Source organism: Rhinoraja longicauda, chromosome 6 (genome assembly GCF_053455715.1).
Source record: "Rhinoraja longicauda isolate Sanriku21f chromosome 6, sRhiLon1.1, whole genome shotgun sequence".
In the NCBI taxonomy this organism is placed as follows: domain Eukaryota; kingdom Metazoa; phylum Chordata; class Chondrichthyes; order Rajiformes; family Arhynchobatidae; genus Rhinoraja; species Rhinoraja longicauda.
The window spans coordinates 22,216,185-22,234,659 of record NC_135958.1 but is presented as its reverse complement, the minus strand read 5'-3'; the positions used below and the strand labels follow the sequence as shown (position 1 = coordinate 22,234,659).

General features: G+C 47.3%; 1 protein-coding gene across 1 annotated transcript; it reads left to right on the top strand.

Annotated features, from left to right (window-relative positions):
- Window positions 1-1,741: 1,741 nt before the first annotated feature.
- Window positions 1,742-17,904, top strand: ca7 (carbonic anhydrase VII). The gene is made up of 7 exons (XM_078400710.1): window positions 1,742-2,151; window positions 3,854-4,051; window positions 7,763-7,881; window positions 8,975-9,070; window positions 9,836-9,898; window positions 12,013-12,168; window positions 15,887-17,904. Exons 1-7 carry the CDS (start codon window positions 2,112-2,114, stop codon window positions 16,010-16,012), a joined length of 798 nt encoding a protein of 265 aa, XP_078256836.1. The 5' UTR covers window positions 1,742-2,111; the 3' UTR covers window positions 16,013-17,904.
- The last annotated feature ends 571 nt before the right edge of the window (window positions 17,905-18,475 follow it).

Genomic DNA, 18,475 nt, shown 5'->3' with positions numbered 1-18,475 from the left:
GGGGCAACTTACAGAGAGCCAATTAACCTATAAACCTGCACATCTTCGAGATGTGGGAATAAACCAGAGCACCTGGAGAAAACCCATGTAAACACCGGGAGAATGGGCAAACTCGACACAGACAGCAACCAATGTTAGGATTGAACCTGAGTCTTCAGCTCTGTCACTGTGTCGTCATATCTTATGAAGTTCTGTTACACAGTTTATGCATCTAAGTTGTGAACACTGAGATCCCTGTGATTCTCCACTAATAACAATCCCTTTATTCCGACTATTTAAGCAATCCTCTATCCGTGCCAGCATGTTGCCCCAGGCCTTTAAGCTCTTATATAATAACCTTTTTGTTTGGTACCTTATCAAGTGGCTCTTGAAAGGTTTCTTTCACAAGGTTGTGGGTGTGGGATGGTGTCATGAATGCACACAGTGAGAACGTAATCAAAAAGAGGCCCCAGTTCATTAAAGCATCAGGTTATTCCACAAATCGATCAATCTGCCTATACAGGATAATCACCAACCTAAATCTTAATGAGATAAAGCTGCGTACGGAATGGGCACTGGTTTTATTGAAGCAATTGGGTGTTGCAATCTGGAGTGATAAAGTGCTCAGTTCAGCAAGGTCATTGCCCACACATTAATTCTCCAAAATAACCTCCACTCAAAAGTGAGGGAGTTATAAAATATTATCTGCTGATTTATTGCACTGATGTGTTTTGTGAGCTTAAGGTACATAAATTATCAGCTGTCCTTCCCACATTACAACCCTTGACAGACCGTGAGCACTTTGGAAATATCTTGAAAATAGTCAATGCAGCACAGAGGTGGACTGATCGGCTCATGAGACCTCTGCTGGCTTTGGTAGAGCTCTCTAATTTAGTTTAGTTTAGAGATACAGCGCGGAAACAGACTCTTTGGTCTAACGAGTCTGCGCCGACCAGCGATCCCCGTACACTAGCAGTATCCTACACACTAGGGACAATTTACATCTTTTACAGAAGCCAATTAACCTACAAACCTGCGCATGTCTCTGGAGTGGGGGAAAATGAGAAAATCCACACAGTCACAGGGAAAACATACAGTACAAACTTCGAACAGACAGCATCTGTAGTTAGGTTCCAACGCAGGTCTCTGATGCGGTGAGGCAGCAACTCAACCACTGTGCCACCGTGCCACCCTCTCTAATTGATCCCCTACTTTTGCTCTTTGCACTCAACCCACCCTCAGGTACTTATCCCGTTCCTAGTGGAAAGTTGCATTTGAAGTCACAAGGACCTGCAGGTGCTGGAATCCTGAGCAAAACACAAACTGCTGGAGGAACTCTGAGGGTCAGGCAACATTTGTGGAAGGAATGGACAGATGATGCCTGAAGGGGGGTCCTGATCCCAAAACATTACCCATCCATGTTCTCCACAGATGCTGCCTGACACGTTGTGTTACTCCAGCACTTGGGGTGTTTGTTGTTCCAGATTCCTGCATCTTCAGTCACTAGTGTCCACAGCATTTCCCTTTTTTTTTAAACTATTGGAGTTTTAGGGGTTAACGTGGACTGCAGTTTCTCCTGTGGTTTGATTGCTAAACTTGAAACTAGAGCTTGTTTTATTCAAAACCAGAGGAAGTAGAAATTCCTGATTCAAACAGTGTGCAGTAAATTGGGGGTTGGACTCACGCGGTATAACGTGGCGAGGGAGGGGAGGGGAGGGGAGGGGGGGGACGGGACACACAGATAGATATACGCTGGAATTGGGAGAAAACGCAGTGAAAAAATACAGATGTATCTTTTTAAAAGGGTGTTTGAGTTTTAGGTTTGGTGCTGTTTTGGGATATATTTTGACGGTGCTGGCGTGCAAAATAGGTGATATGTTGGGAAGGATGATGTGTCGACCGGAGAGGTTGAAGGGGAAACGATGTGAAGATTGGTGTATGTGTGCGTATCGGGTACCCTGCAACTCTGCCGACTCGGGCACCGGCCACTGATCTCGGGACACGGCGGTGGCTTCAGCCAGCAAACGGACGCCTTCTTCCCTTCCCTTCCCTTCCCTTCCCTTCACACAGTGCCAGCCCACTCCGAGTCAATAAAAGGGGAAGGCATCATTCCCTCTCTACACTACGCCAGAATGAGCGCACAGAATTGCTGGGGCTACGGAGATGAGAACGGTAAGTCCACTGGTCGCCCCTTGCTGTTTTATTTGGACTGGGAATTCTGACCTGCTGCAACATTGGTAGATGGCCACAGAAACTCACGTTGTAAATTTGTGAAGTGATGTATGTAGGAAGAGCTATGATTTACATTGGAAAAAAACTAGCCAGTGGTAGCTATAGTAGGGGGTACAATTAATGACTTTTAAAGGACATTTGGACAGATATATGGATCGGAAAGGTTTAGAGGGCTGTGAGGCAAATACAAACAAATAGAAGTAGCCTAGGTATCACAAAATGCTGGAGTAACTCAGCAGGTCTAGGCAGCATTCAGTCTGAAGAAGGGTCTCGACCCGAAACGTCACCCATTCCCTCTCTCCTAGATGCTGCCTGACCTGCTGAGTTACTCCAGCATTTTGTGATACCTTCGATTTGTACCAGCATCTGCAGTTATTTTCCTACACAATGGAACTAGCCTGATTAGTTTAACTTGGTGTTATGTCCAGCACAGACTGTGGGCTGAAGGGCCTTTATCTGTGCTGTACTGTTCTATTTTCAGTGTTTGATATGACAACTGTCAGCATAGGCAAGATGGGCCGAATGGCCTGATTCTGTGAGGTAATGTGTTCTTTGCTTAATGTGATAACTTTGTCGGCACGGCAAGGTGAGCTGAAGGGCCTGTTTCTGTACTGTAATGTTCTGTGATCTATGTTTAATATGACAACTTTGTCAGCACAGGCCAGATGGGCTGAAGGGCCTGTTTCTGTACTTTCCTGCCCATTGTTTAACATCCACAAGTTCCTGACATTAGATCTCTGGAGAGAGAGTTGGAAAGGGTGCAGAAAAGATTCATCTGGGCTTGCGGATTTGAGCTACAGGGCATAGTTGAATAGTTGGAACACTCAGTCTTTTTTTTCTTTTAAAAGATTCTAAAACCAGAGGACGTAGGCTTCAGGTGAGAGTGGAGAGATTTAAGAGGGACCTCGGGGGCGACTTCGTCACTCAGAGGGTAGTCCGTATCAGGAAGAGCTGCCAGAGTAAGCTATAGAAATGGATATAATTGCATCTAATACGCATTTGGAAAGATTTATGGATAGGAAGGATTTAGAGGGATACGGACCAAATACAGGCAAATGGGATTAGCCCAGAATGGTATTCTGGTTGGCATGGACAAGATGGGCTGAAGGGCCTGACATTGTGCTGCACAGCTCTATGACTCTGACTAGTGTGTTCTGAATTAGTTTGATGTAGGTGCAGATTTTCAGAGTATCTGAACCTCAAGGCAGTTTCCAATCCTCTCCTCCCTGAAATAGATTTTGATCCTGCAAAGTAATTCTCTCCCTTGTAACAACAGAGAGAGGCATGGTGGCACAGCGGTAGAGTTCCTATCTACAGCACCAGAGACCCGGGTTCAATCCTGACTACGGTTGCTGTGTGTACAGAGTTTGTAGGTTCTCCCTGTGACCGCGTGAGTTTTCTCTGGGTTGCTCCCACATTGCAAAGGTTAATTGGCTTCGGTAATAATTATAAATTGTCCCTAATGTGTTGGATAGTGCTCGTGTATGGGGTGATTGCTGGTTGGCACAGACTTGATGGGCCAAAGGGCCTATTTCCATGCTGTAACTCTAAACTGAAGGTAAAATATTTTGGGCAGTAAGTGGGGTGACGTTGCCACAAGCCTCAAGGAGGCACTGAATGACCTGGAGTGTCTCCATTGCAGGTCCCTTGAACTGGCACAAGAAGTTTCCACTTGCCCAGGGGAACCGGCAGTCTCCCATCGACATTGTGGGTGCCGAGGCAGCCTACAACCCCGACCTAGGGCCGGTCACCATCTCCTACAGTGGCTGCTCCTCCATGTCCATCTGCAACACCGGCCACTCGGTGGTGGTGGAGTTTGAGGATTGCAACGATAAGACAGGTGAGGCAAGGGGCAGTGTGCGCATCGGCCTTCAACATTATAGAGGTGCACCTCTTCAGTTTAGTTTATTATTGCCACGTGTACTGAGCTACAATGAAAAGCTTTTTTTGATGCGTGCTAACCAGTTAGAGGAAAGACTATACATGATTACAGTGAAGCCGTCCACAGTGTTCAGATCCAGGATAAAGGGAATAACGTCTAGTGCAAGACTCCAGTAAAGTCCGATTAAAGATAGTCCGGGGGTCTCCAATGAGGTCGATGGGAGGTCAGAACCGCTCTCTAGTTGGTGATAGGTTGGTTCAGTTGCCTAATAACAGCTGAGAAGCAACTGTTCCTTAATCTGGAGGTATGCATTTCATACTTCTGTACCTCTTGCTTAGTGGGAGAGGGAAGAAGAGGAAATGACCGGGGTGAGACTCGCACTTGCCTTATCGATAAATACAAGATCATGAGAAAAATAGATCACGATCTTTTGCCCAGAGTAGGGGAATCGAGAACCAGAGGACATAGATTTAAGGTGAGAGGGGAAAGATATAGTAGGAACCTGAGGGGTAACATTTTCACACAGAGGGTGGTGTATGGACTAAGCTGCCAGAGGAGGTAGTTGAGGCAGGGACTATCATAAGGTTTAAGAAACACTTGGACATACATGGATAGCATATGTTTAGAGGTATGTGGGTCAAAAGCAGGGGGGGCTAGTGTAGATGGGGCATGTTGGTCGCGAAGGCAAGTTGGGCCGAAGGGCCTGTTTCCACGCTGTATGACTCTATTTCCGTCACTTCTGACGTGATGCCACCACCAGGCACATCTGCTCATTCCAGCACCTTTCTGCAGAGAAGGGCCTGTTTCTGTGCTGTCCAGCTCTATGACTGTATCAGAGTTCATTATGCCATTACGTCTGTTCCTCCAGTGAACAAGGTCATGGATGATCTGACCGCCATGCCTCTGTTATGTGTTCCTCAAAATCCTTGCCCCAAAAACAACGTCCATCGTTTTCAGAGTTGAGATATCCAAATGTTCTCTGTAACTCTGGAACAGATGGATTCCCAGGTAACGGGGTTGAGAGGGAAAGATAGATCAGCCATGATTGAATGGTGGAGTAGACTTGATGGGCTGAATGGCCAAATTCTGTCCAATATCTTGTGAAATGATCAAACTTTGTATGAAGGCTGGCAAGCTTCTGAGAGACTGAGTTTTGTTTTTAAGTTTCATCTTGTTCAGGGCTCCCACAGCCAGACAAGATAATTCCCCCCAATCCACCTCAAATCCCTTTAATCATTTGAAGACGACTTCAGAGCGGCCCTTGATCCTCTATTCTCAGCAGAGGATGTGTAGTCTGTGCGATCACTATGCAGTTAACTCGTTAGTCCCAGCGTCATTCATAGCTCCCAATGCGACCCATTACCTCATAGAAGCCTCTGCCCCAGCCCTGCCTCCTCACCCACTCCCCCTGTGTCTCCCCTCTCATGCGTCACCCTCCTCTGTCTCCCCTTTCCTATTTCACCCCCTTGTGAGTCTCTGTCTTACTTGTGCATATGTGTACACACTGCTCTGTCTGTGTCTGTGTGCCACACACTCATATGTTAGTGTATCTGCACTTGTTGCTCTCTCGTGTGTCTGTGCATGTGTGTGAATATCTACATGTCTGTGTATCTGTGTTTGTATGTGTCTCTGTGCGTGTACTTGTCTGTGAATGTGTCTGTGTGGAGCATGTTGCATGTATCTGTGTGGCTTCTGTTGCATGTCTGTGTCTTTTGCATATGTGTGTGAACATTTGTGTGTGATGTGTATATTTGTGCATGTGTGTGTGTGCGCATGTAGCATGTACGAGTATTGTGCGCTGAGTGTATGTTGCATGGGTACGTACATCCCCACCCCTCCATGTTTTTGTGTTTCTTGCAGATTTTTTTTTATTTTGCAGAAATTAGTTATTTGCGACCTCTAGAGAAAGTGTGAGGAGATGGAATGTGTGACTGCAATGATTAAATGTCAGTCAGTTAATTATTGATTTGGAACAGCAGCATAGAACTTTTTTACAGTTTGGGCCATAACTGATGAGTGATAAATGAGCCACAATCTCTCTGCAATTAGAAACTCTAAGCATGTCATGGCAGGGTGTGAGAGTGCTGAGTAGGCAGGAATTGTTCCCTTCTCTCACTCACTCCCGAATAAATTTTGGGATGGGGCCATCTCTGGCAAGTCCAGCATTTATCACACATCCCCACTTACCCCTGAAAAGGTGGAGGTGAGCTGCCTTCTTGAACCTCTGCAGTCCTCTGGAGAAGGTGCTCCCACAGTGCTGATCGGGAAGGAGTTAGAGTTTAGAGATACAGCACGGAAACAGGCCCTTCGGCCCACCAAGTCCACGCCGACCATCGATCACCCGTTCACAGTAGTTCCATGTTATCCCACTTTCTCATTCCCATCCTACACACTCGGGGCACACTAGGAGCAATTTACAGAGGAACAATTAACCTACAAACCCACACGTCTTTGGGGTGAGGAAGGAAAACGGGGCACCTGGAGGAAACCCACACAGTCACAGGGAGAACATGGAAACTCCGCCCAGGCAGCTCCCAAGGTCAGGATCGAACCCGGGTCTCCGGCATTAGGAGGCAGTGGCTCTACCTGGATTTAGACCCAATGACAGTGAAGGAACGGCGATACATTTGCCAGTCAGGGTGGGGTTCATCGTGGAGGGGTATCTGCAGGTGACAATATCCCAAACCCCACTGCCATTGTCCGTCTCATGAAGCCAGGGAAGGTACAGAAAAGATCCAAAAGGATGTTGGCGGAACAGTGCTGCAGCAGGTAGAGCCGCTGACTCACAGCGCCAGACACCCTGGTTCGATCCTGGCCTTGGGTGCTGTCTATGTGGAGTTTGCTGTGTGTGCGCGTGTGCATGTGTGCACTTATGTGTGAGTATTTCTAAATATCTGTGTGTGTGCCTGTGTGTATGTTAGTTATTTGGATTTAATCTTGGATACCAGGCTCTGAGGGGCTGGGTCCCTTGGTTTGGCTTTAGTCTCCGACCGACTCTCTGGGTTTAGGTAAAATTATGACCTTGTGTTAAAAGTGGAGACAAATTACAAGGTGGCGACTGTCAGTGGGCTGGAGTGGGCAGCGGATGTTGTGCTGAAGGCTTTGTCTGCTGCTGTTTATAACTTCCCCAGGGCATCGAACAAACAAACAACAGACCACTGGGTCAGTCTGAAGAAGGGTCCCTCCCAGAAACGTCATCCTTTACCTCCACAGATGCTGCCTGACCCACTGAGTTACTCCAGCACATTGTGTTTTAAACATAGGCAGACACGCTTCTGCAGAAAATTAAACCAACGCAATGTCTGGGTCTCAGGGAGTCTGTCTGCAAATGTCTGTTCCCTCTATTTCCTTCCACCAGTCACCATCTGTACAGAGACCACAGATCAATGGGCCACTGGATCAGGCCCTTCAGCCCACAATGTCAGTGCTGAACACGATGTCAAGTTAAATTAATCTCCTCTGTCTGCACGTGATCCATACCCCTCCATTCGCTGTGTGCCTCCATGTGCCTATGTAATCACCTCTTTAAGCCACTATCATATGTGCCCTCACCACCACCACCCCCAGCAGTGCATTCCAGGCACCCACCACTCTCTGTGTTGGCTACCGTTTCAACGTGGTTGGTCGAGGACAGATCGTTGGTGATGTTAACGCTGATTGTTCCCGCAGTGGTGAGCGGAGGACCCTTGGACAATCCCTACCAGCTGAAGCAGTTCCACTTCCACTGGGGCCGGAAGCAGCAACAAGGATCCGAGCACACTGTCGATGGCAAGAATTACCCTGGAGAGGTGAGAATCTCATGTTCATAAGTTTCTAGGGGCAGAATTAGGCCATTCAGCCCATCGTCAATTTCGCCATTCAATCATGGCTGATCTATCTTTCCCTCTCAACCCCATTCTCCCACCTTCTTCCCATAACCCCATATTTTTTAAATATCAAAAAATACTTTATTCCAGTAATAAATATTTACAAAACATCTTCTTTTCAACAACTCCATCCGACATTCCCGGAGGTTATACATTCAATGCAGATATTCATTGCCAAATTTACACAGAATCCCTTATTCGGAGGGGCGTCTCCACCACACCCTGCCCCCCATGTCCAACAGCGGAAGGACCCTAGACTGTGGTCCTCCCCCACAGAGCCTTGGTGTTGGCTGTGCCAACTTCAGTGCGTCCCTCCGCTGGGAGGTCAACAAAGCTCGGGCAGACCAAAGAGCGTCTTTCACATCTTTCACTAATCAAGAATCTGTCAAACTGCACCTTAAAAGTACTCAATGACGGCCTCCACAGTGGTCCAAATCCCATCTCTCCTGCAAAGGCCGAGTTTGGGGTGGCAGGTTCATCACACCATAGGAGAAAGGAGTCAACTGGCTGTCGTAGATTTAAGTTCATAGGTTCATAGGTCATAGGAGCCCATTAGCCCATTAAGCCCAAGGAGTCTACTCTTCCATTCAAGCATGGCTTTTAATTGGGTACATGTATATGCAAGGAATGGAGGGATATGGATCACATGCAAACAGAGGAGATTAGTTTAACCTGGCACCATGCTTGGCACAGACATTGTGGGCCAAAGGGCCTTTTCCTGTGCTGTGTTCATAAGTTCATAAGTCATAGGAGCATAATTCGGCCATTCAGCCCATCGCGTCTACTCTGTCATTCAATCATGGCTAATCTGTCTTTCCCTCTCAACCCCATTCTCCTGCCTTCTCCCTGTAACCGTTGACACCCTTACTAATGAAGAATCTGTCATTCTTGTGGTCAAGTGGTAACCCAGGCTGATGCCTTCACTGGGACTCCATGGGACAACAGTGATGACAGGTGGGCCACCTTGTCTCTCTAACCTTAGACAACCACCCTCTTCCTCTCTCCTTCACTGTAGCTTCACCTGGTTCACTGGAACTCAACCAAGTATCAAAGCTTCGGCGAGGCGGCAGTGGAAGAGGATGGCTTGGCAGTGGTCGCCGTGTTCCTGGAGGTGGGTGTTGACCGTGCAGCTTGCGGCTGGCTGAAGGTCAGTGGGCCAAGCAGTGACTGTAGGGTGGGGGTAAAGGAATCGTCGACGTTTCAGGTCTGCATCTGGACTGAATATGCTGATAATGGTATGGGAGAGGGCTAGGACAGAGAATAAGCAGCAGCATGGATTAGAAGGACTGAGTGGCCTGTTCCTTTGTTTGAATTCTGTAACTTTTGGTGCTGTTTGAACAGAGAAATGCCCCTTTAGAGAGTTGTGGCATCTTACAGCATGGGAGCAGCCCCTTCGACCCAACTTTCTCATGCAGACCAAGATGCCCCATCAATGCTGGTCCCACCTGCCAGCATTTGGCCCATATCACACCAAATCTTTCCTGTCCATGTACCTGTCCAACTGTCTTTTGAATGTTCTTATACTGTCTGCCTCATCTACTTCTTCTGGCACCTTGTTCAATATATCCACCACCCTCTGTGTGCAAATGTTGCCCCTCAGGTTTCTATTAAATCTTTCCCCTCTCGCCCTAAACCTATGTCCTCTGGTTCTTGATTCCCCTACCCTGGGTAAGAGACTCTGCATTCACCCGACTCAGAGCCTTTACTGAACTTAGATAGGCACAAAATGCTGGTGTATCTCAGTGGGTCAGGCATCATCTCTGGAGAAAATGAATAGGTGACTTTTCAGGTCGAGACCCTTCTTCAGACCCACTGAACCAATACTGAACTCTGCTCTACTTATCCAGACACACTTCATGATCTTTCTCTCTTCCAGATGGGTGACAGACACGCTGACCTCCACAGGCTGACAGATGTCCTGTACATGGTGAAATTTAAGGTGAGGAGCTCCCATCAGGGTCTGGTCTGGACTAACCTAATCTAAAGGCCCGTTGTCCTGGGTCGGAGTTGCAAGGCCTGGCCTGGGGATGTGTAAAGATGCCGGTAAGCCATAATGTCACAAACAAAGCACTGTTCACGACAATCCAATGTGTCCGTGATTGCAGGAGATTTTGGACGCAGGGAGCAGTGGGCTTGAGCAGATTTTATTGGAGTTCCATGATTTCCTCGAGAGTCGAGAGTCAAGAGCTTTTAATTGGTATCTGTACGGACAACGAAACTCAAGTTCATAGGCTATAGGAGCAGAATTAGACCATTCGGCCCATCGAGTCTATTTTGCCATTCAATCATGGCCGATCTATCTTTCCCTCTCAACCCCATTCCCCTGCCTTCTCCTCGTAACCTCTGATACACTTACTAACCAAGAATCTGTTAATCTCTGCCTTAAAAATATCCAATGACTTGACCTCCACAGCCGTCTGTGGGAATGAATTCCACAGGGAAACTTACTCAATGAAAAATGAATTTTTTAACTTGCGGGAGCATAACAGGCCTATAAACAAATAGATAACATAATACATTTAAAAATCAATAAATTAATGTCCCCAATACGACTGCAAAAAAAGTCTGGTCCTTAGACGTTAGACTTTAGAGATACAGGGCGGAAACAGGTCCTTCGGCCCACCGAGTCCGCACCGATCAGTGATCATCTCGAACACTAGCTCTATCTTACACACTAATGACAATTTACAATTTTACTAAAGCCAATTAACCTATAAACCTGTATACCTACGAATGTGGGAGAAAATCGAAGTAGTCGGGAAAACCCCACGCGGTCATAGGGAGAACGTACAAACTAAAGACAGTCAATAATTTATGGTTGCTGAGGTTAGTGTTGTGCAGTGATCAAGAGCTTGATGGTTGTTGGGAAGAAGATGTTCTTGAACCTGGAGGGCACGGTTCTCAATCTCCTGTACCTTCTTCCTGATGGCAGCAGCGAAATCAGAGTGTGGCCAAGGTGGTGTGGGTCTCCGAAGATGCTGCAGCATTTTTGAGGCAGCACCTCCTGTAGATCCCGTCAATGGTGGGGAGGTCAGTACCTGTGAATGTTTCATTGTCATTGAAACCGACAATGGAACAATGAAATTCGTACATGCTGCTACTTAACAGGCCTGCAATCACAATACGCATTGATAATATGTAATAAATAAAAATATATTAAATTAATAAGCACATCAACCTCCCTTCCATTGACTTCATCTACACCACATTGCCTCTGCAAAGCCACCAGCATAATTAAGGACCAGTCATACCCCGGTCATTCCCTCTTCTCCCTTCTCCCTTTTCCCATCAGACAAGAGGTACAGGTGTGAAAATGCACACCTCCAGATTCAGGGACCGTTTCTTCCCAGCTGTTATTGGGCCACTGAACCATCCTATCACCAACTAGAGACTGGTTGTGACCTATCATCTACCTCATTGGAGACCCTTGGACTCTCTTTAATTGGTCTTTACGGGACTTTATTTTGAAATAAACATTATTTCCTTTGTATCTGTACACTGTGGATAGCTTGATTGAAATCATATATAGTCTTCTCGCTGACTGGATAGCACGCAATAAAAAGCTTTTCGCTGTACCTCAGTACAGGGGCGACACAGTGGCACAGTGGTAGAGCTACTACATTACAGCGCCAGAGACCAGACTACAGGTGCTGTCTGTACGGAGTTGGTACGTTCTCCCTGTGACCGCATGGGGTTTCTCCGGGAGCTCTGGTTTCCTACCACACTACGAAGACGTACAGGTTTGTAAGTTAATTGGCTTCGGTAAAATTTTAAATAGTCCCTAGTGTGTAGAATAGTGCTAGTGTGTGGGTGATTGCTGGTTAGCATGGATTCTGTGGTCCTAAAGGCTTGTTTCCATGCTGTATCTCTAAACTAACTTTAAACTAAACATGTGACAATAAACTAAACTAAACTAAAAAAAGAGGCAAAGTCCTTTGTGAAACCATGGACACCCCACAGACGTTTGCAGCTTAACACTGAGCTCGGCTCACACCACCAACACTGCTCCGTCCTGCACTGCCCGTCCCTGAATCTCTCTCGCTCTCTCGGCAGGAAACGCAAGCCCAGTTTAAGAAGTTTGACCCCCAGTGCCTGCTGCCCGACTGCAGGGATTACTGGACTTACGCCGGCTCGCTGACCACTCCTCCGCTCCACGAGAGCGTGACCTGGATTGTCTTCAGGGAGCCCATCAGAGTGTCTGAGAAGCAGGTGAGTGACCAGAGGAGCCACCCATCGCACACATCACCGTGCTACGGAGCGCAGTCAATGCCTCTGCACCAAGCAGCAATGGACCCAACTCACCTCCTGTTCCGTAGCCCTGCTACAAGGACAGGTGTGCAGGGATTGCAGATAGCTGTAATAGGAGAGCATTAATGGGAGATTCTCACTTCCCTCGTATTACAGGGACACAGTGGCGCAGCGGTAGAGCTGCTGCCTGACAGCGTCAGAGACCCGGGTTTGATCTTGACCTCAGGTGCTGTCTGTGTTGAGTTTGTACGTTCTCCCTGTGGGTTTTCTCTCGGTGCTCCGGTTTCCTCCCACATTCTATAGGCGTGCGGGTTTGTAAGTAAAATTCGCATCGGAAAATTGTCCCTAGTGTGTGGGATAAAACTAGTGTAAAGGGTAGGAAGAATGTGCAGATGATGGTTTAAACCAAAGATAGACACAAAAAGCTAGTGTAACTCAGCGGGCCAGCCAGCATCTCAGGAGAAAAGGAATAGGTGGCGTTCCGGGTCGGGACCCTTCTTCAGACCTATTGAAACATCACCCATCCCTTTTCTCCAGAGATGCTGCCTGACCCACTGAGTTACTCCAGCTTTTTGTGTCTATCTGTAGTGTACGGGGTGATTGTTGGTGGGCACAGACTCAGTGGGTCGAAGGGCCTGTTTCCTCACTGTATCTCTAAATAAAGTGGCTCTCCCATAGTATTATGGGCTTAAACATAATGTACTTGGTTAAATATATCCAACCAAGCTTCCTTCATCAATATACATTATCCACGATCCGAATTTTCTGCTAATCCCTACCATCTCCTCACATCAGACTTCCTGATGCCCACCTGTTATTGTCTAAATGTGTAGGAAGGAACTACTGATGGTCGTTTAAACTGAAGATAGACACACCATGCTGGAGTAACTCAGCGGGATGGACAGTGTCTCTGGAGAGAAGGAATGAGTGACGTTTCGGGTCGAGACCCTTCTTCGGACAGAAAGTCATGGGAAAGGGAAACAAGAGATATAGACAATGATGTAGAGAGATACAGAACAAATGAATGAAAGATATGCAAAGAAGTAACAATGTTGCTAGGTGAGAACGAGAAGCTGGTATGACTTGGATGGGGGAGGGATGGAGAGAGAGAGGGAATGCAGGGGTTACTTGAAGTTAGAGAAATGAATAGTCACACCCCTGGGCTGTAAGCTGCCCAAGTGAAATATGAGATGCTGTTCCTCCAATTTGCGTTTAGTCTCACTCTGACAATAGACAATGGGCTCGGACAGAAAGATCAGTGCGGGATTTAGAAGGGGAATTAAACTATTTAGCAATCAGCAGATCAGGTAAGTCCAGGCGGACTGAACTCAGCGAAACAATCGCCCAATTGGTCTCGCTGATGTATACAAGTCCACATCTTGAACAACGGATACAGTAGATGAGATTGGAGGAGGTGAAAGTGAACCCCTGCCTAACCTGAAAAGACTGTCGGTGTCCCTGGACAGAGTTGAGGGAGGATGTATAGGGACAGGTGTTGCAGCTACTGCAATCGCAGGAGAAGGTACCTGGAGAGGGGGTGGTTTGGGTGGTAAGGGATGAGTTAACCAAGGAGTTGCGGAGGGAAAGGTCTCTGCAGAAGGCGGAAAGGGGTGGAGATGGGAAGATGTGACTCATGGTGGGATCCTATTGGAGGTGGCAAAAATGTCGGAGGATTATGTGTTGTATACGACAGCTGATGGGGTGAAAGGTAAGGACTAGGGGGGCTCTGTCCCTGTTGTAACTCGGGGAAGGGGGAGCAAGGGCAGAGCTGCGGGGTACCGAGGAGACACGTGTGAGGGCCTCGTCTATAATGAAAGAGGGGAAGCCTCCATTCCCTAAAGAATGAGGACATCTTGGATGTCCTGGTGTAGAACACCTCATCTTGAGCACAGATTGTGGCATAGACGGTGGAATTGGGAGTAGGGGATAGAGTCTTTGTAGGAAGCAGACTTTGAAAAAGTGTAGTCGAGGTAGTTGTGGGAGTCAGTGGGTTTGTAATAGATGTCAGTCGATAGTCTATCTTCTGTGATGGAGACGGTGAGATCAAGAAAGGGGAAAGGGGTGTCGGCGATGGTCAAAGTCTAAACATTTGACTTCAAACCTTTTAGCAATTAACCTCAGCTTGTGACACATCTATACCTCTCATAATTTTATATACTTCCATCAGGTCTCCTGTCAACCATCAATGCTCCAGAGAAAACATTGCAAGTTTGTCCAACCTCTCCCTGTAGCTAATACCCCCCTAATCCAGGCATCATTCTGGTAAACCTCCTCTGCACCCTCTCCAAAGCCTCCACATCCTTCCTGTAAATGGGGCTACCAGACTGCGCCCAGGTTAAGAGTTTGCAACTGGCATGGATGACTGCTGCTGTTATGACTTGTTAATCATTAATCTGTTGCCTCATTAGGTTCAGATGGTTGCATCAGGGGGTTATAAAGATATTGCTAATGGCCTCATGTTCCAGAGGGGCAAGAGGCAATGAGGTTAATTATGCTGTAAAAATTCTATATCTGTCTCCAGGACAAACTTTGCCTCTCCCATTATCCGCTCAAACTCTGGCATCCTGGTTTTACTCAGAGGTATAAAATGACAGCTAAATCACTAGTCTATGGAGAGCAAAATCAAAGAACTGCAGATGCTGGTTAATACACAAAAGGACACAAAGTGCTGGAGGAGCTCAACGGGTCAGGCAGCATTTGTGGAGTAAATGGACAGATGACATTTCAGGTCGGGGCCCTTCAGGCTAATGAGGTAGGGGGGAGAAAGCTGCAAAAGGGGATGGAACAAAGCCTGGAAAGTGATAGGTGGATTAAGATGGGGGTGGAATTTAGAAGGGTGAGGGGGGATCTTATTGAAACATATAAGATAATTAGGGGATTGGACACATTAGAGGCAGGAAACATGTTCCCAATGTTGGGGGAGTCCAGAACAAGGGGCCACAGTTTAAGAATAAGGGGTAGGCCATTTAGAACGGAGATGAGGAAGAACTTTTTCAGTCAGAGAGTGGTGAAGGTGTGGAATTCTCTGCCTCAGAAGGCAGTGGAGATCAGTTCGTTGGATGCTTTCAAGAGAGAGCTGGATAGAGCTCTTAAGGATAGCGGAGTGAGGGGGTATGGGGAGAAGGCAGGAACGGGGTACTGATTGAGAGTGATCGCATTGAATGGCGGTGCTGGCTCGAAGGGCTGAATGGCCTACTCCTGCACCTATTGTCTATTGTCTATTGAATAGCTGATGGGTGGAGAAAGTGACAAAGGCTAGAGGTGGAAAGGAGACAAAGGGGTGTCAGATAAGGAGAGGAGGAATGAAATATAAAGCAGGAGGAAGGGATATGGGTAGAAGGGGACATGGTGGGTAAATTCTCCAACCACCCCCACCTCCCTCTCTTTTCACCCCAGCCCCAAGGCGCACACATTTCTCCCACCATCTCCACTCACCCTGCTCCTTTCCCCAACTCCATATGCTCATCTCGCATCCCTGAGTCTCCCATTTCTCTATCACCTCCCCTTCATGTAAGCTCTATCATGTAATCATGTAAGCTCTAAACTAAACTAAACATGAGCCCCTGATCTCTCTGTTCTCGTCTCATATTCTGTTGCCCTGCTGCAAGTAAGAATGTAATTGTTCTGTCTGGGACATACGACAATAAAACACTCTTGACTCTTGACTCACTCCTTGCAGATGGATAAGTTCCGGATGCTTCTGTTCACGGACGAGAACGAGTCGGAGAAGCTGCGAATGGTGGACAACTACCGACCCCCTCAGTCCCTCTGTGGGAGGAGGGTCTCTGCTTCTTTCCAGTCATAACCCAGTCTTCTCCTCACCCCTGATGCACACCAGCAGCCCACCCAGCGGGCACGGTGCGGGGGACCCTGGAGTTACGGACCCTAAACGGCAATTGGCCTCAACTTCTCATTCATGTTGGAGCTAGCACCAGATCAGGATGTCTCTCTGGGCTCCACCATTACGTGGTGGTGCGGTGCCTGGGGTTGTTGATGAGATCTCACCCCTGCCCAGAGTTTCACTTCACCCCTTACTCGAAGTAACTTGGCCTGTGGGACCAGCATTGGAATTCGCCGACACAGGCGGGCAGCACGGTGGTGCAGCGGTGGATTTGTTGCCTTACAGCGCCAGATCCAGACCACGAGCGGCATGGAGTTTGTACGTTCTCCATGTGACCGCGTGGGTTTTCTCCGGGTGCTCCGGTTTCCTTCCGTACTCCAAATGCGTACATGTTTGTAGGTTAAATGGCTTCTGTAAAATGTGCCTAGTGTGTAGGGTAGTGCTAGTGTTTGGGGTGATCGCTGGTCGGTACAGATTCGGTTGTTGGGCCGAAGACCCTGTTTCCATGCTATATCTCTAAAGTCTAAAGTAAATGAGATAGACTCGGCGACTGTTTCACAGAACACTTGCTCCTGGCTGGCCAAGGACTACAGGATCTCCCGATTGCTAACCATTTTAACTCTTCTTCCCATTCCCACACAGACCTTTCTATCCTGGGCCTCCTCTTTTGCCAAAGTGAGTCCACACACGAACTAGAGGAATAGCACCTCAATAGCCCAGCGGTATGAACATTGAATTCTCCAGTTTCAAATAATACTCCAGACACCTCTCCTTGTCTGCCCAGTTTCCACCCTGAACCCTCCATGCACACCTTTCTTCTCAATTCCCTCACCACTTCCTTTCCCCTCCCTGCTCCACCATTCACATCCCCTGTCCCTCTCTATTCCAGGTCCTCACATTTCCCCCCTCCCCACACTGTTCCCTTCCACCCACTATCCCTCCCTTGGGTTCTACATTTCACTTCTCACCTTCCTTGCTTTATCCGATTCCACCAACTACAATTTTTTGTCTCCTCACTCATCACTTCCAGCCTTGGTCACTATCTCTACCCTTCTCTCTCCTGCCTGACTCATCTACCAATCAACCTCTCCTCACCTGTATCCACCTGTCACTCGCCAGCTCTTGCCCCATCCCTTCTCCTCACCTCATTCTACCAGCTATCTCCCTTCTGCTCCATCAGTCTGAAGAAGGGTTCCAACCCGAAATGTTGTCTGCCCATTTCCTCCACAGATGCTACCTGATCCGTTCAGTTTCTCCAGTATTTAGTTTAGCTTAGATTAGTTTAGAGATACAGCGCAGAAACAGGCCCTTCAGCCCACCGAGTCTGGCCCGACCATTGATCACCCTGTATGGGCACTATCCTACACACTACGAACAATTTACAATTTTACATAAGCCAATTAACCTACAAACCTGCATATCTTTGGAGTGTGCGAGAAAACTAGAGCACCTGGGGAAGATCCACGAGATAATAGGGAGAACATGCAAACTCCGTACAGACAGCACCCGTAGTCAGCATCAATCCCGGATCTCTGGTGCTGTAAGGCAGCAACTCTATCGCTGTGCCACCATGCCACCTTTTGTGATTGAAATCCAGGAATGGCTTACAAGTTGTGCCTCCAGCCTACTGCTTTCCACTTGGAGTGTCTGAGATACCCTGACATTCTACAGCTGGCTGAGAGAAGAACCATTGTATGTCGGATGGAGCCAGGGAATGGTGGTGTATGAGTCCGCCTACCATTTACTCCATGACTAGTGGAGCCCCCTGGGACTCAGGAACCATCCACTATAATCACAGAACTTCTGCTCTAAACCATCTGTTTGTCGCCTGTAAATGTATTAAATAAATCAACAAATTGAGGGTTATTTGATTCCATTGAACTGTAGTTCCATTTAGTCTTTTGTTGGAACAGAGCGAGAAAAGGATTTGTATTTAGAAACAACGAACTGCAGATGCTGATTTATACCAAAGATAGCAGGTACTATCGTAATGCTAAAAAAAACATTTGAGGTACATAGATAGGACAGGTTTAGACGGATGTGGGCCAAACATACCCTCCATAATGTTTGGGACAAGGATCCATCATTTGTTTATTTGCCTCTGTACTCCATAATTTGAGATTTGTAATAGAAAAAATCACGTGGTTAAAGTGCACATTGTCAGTTTTTAATAAAGGTCGTTTTTATACATTTTGGTTTCACTATGTAGAAATTACAGCTGTGTTTATACATAGTTCCCCCATTTCAGGGCACCATAATGTTTGGGACACAGCAATGTCATGTAAATGAAAGTAGTCATGTTTAGTATTTTGTTGCATATCCTTTGCATCCAAAGACTGCTTGAAGTCTGCGATTCATGGACATCACCAGTTGCTGGGTGTCTTCTCTGGTGATGCTCTGCCGGGCCTGTATTGCAGCCATCTTTAG

Coding starts and splice junctions, on each gene's coding strand:
- ca7 (XM_078400710.1), top strand. CDS start 2,112: ATGAGCGCACAGAATTGCTGGGGCTACGGAGATGAGAACG. Junction 9,899..12,012: donor TGTACATGGTGAAATTTAAG/GTGAGGAGCTCC, acceptor CTCTCTCGGCAG/GAAACGCAAGCCCAGTTTAA. Junction 12,169..15,886: donor TCAGAGTGTCTGAGAAGCAG/GTGAGTGACCAG, acceptor CACTCCTTGCAG/ATGGATAAGTTCCGGATGCT.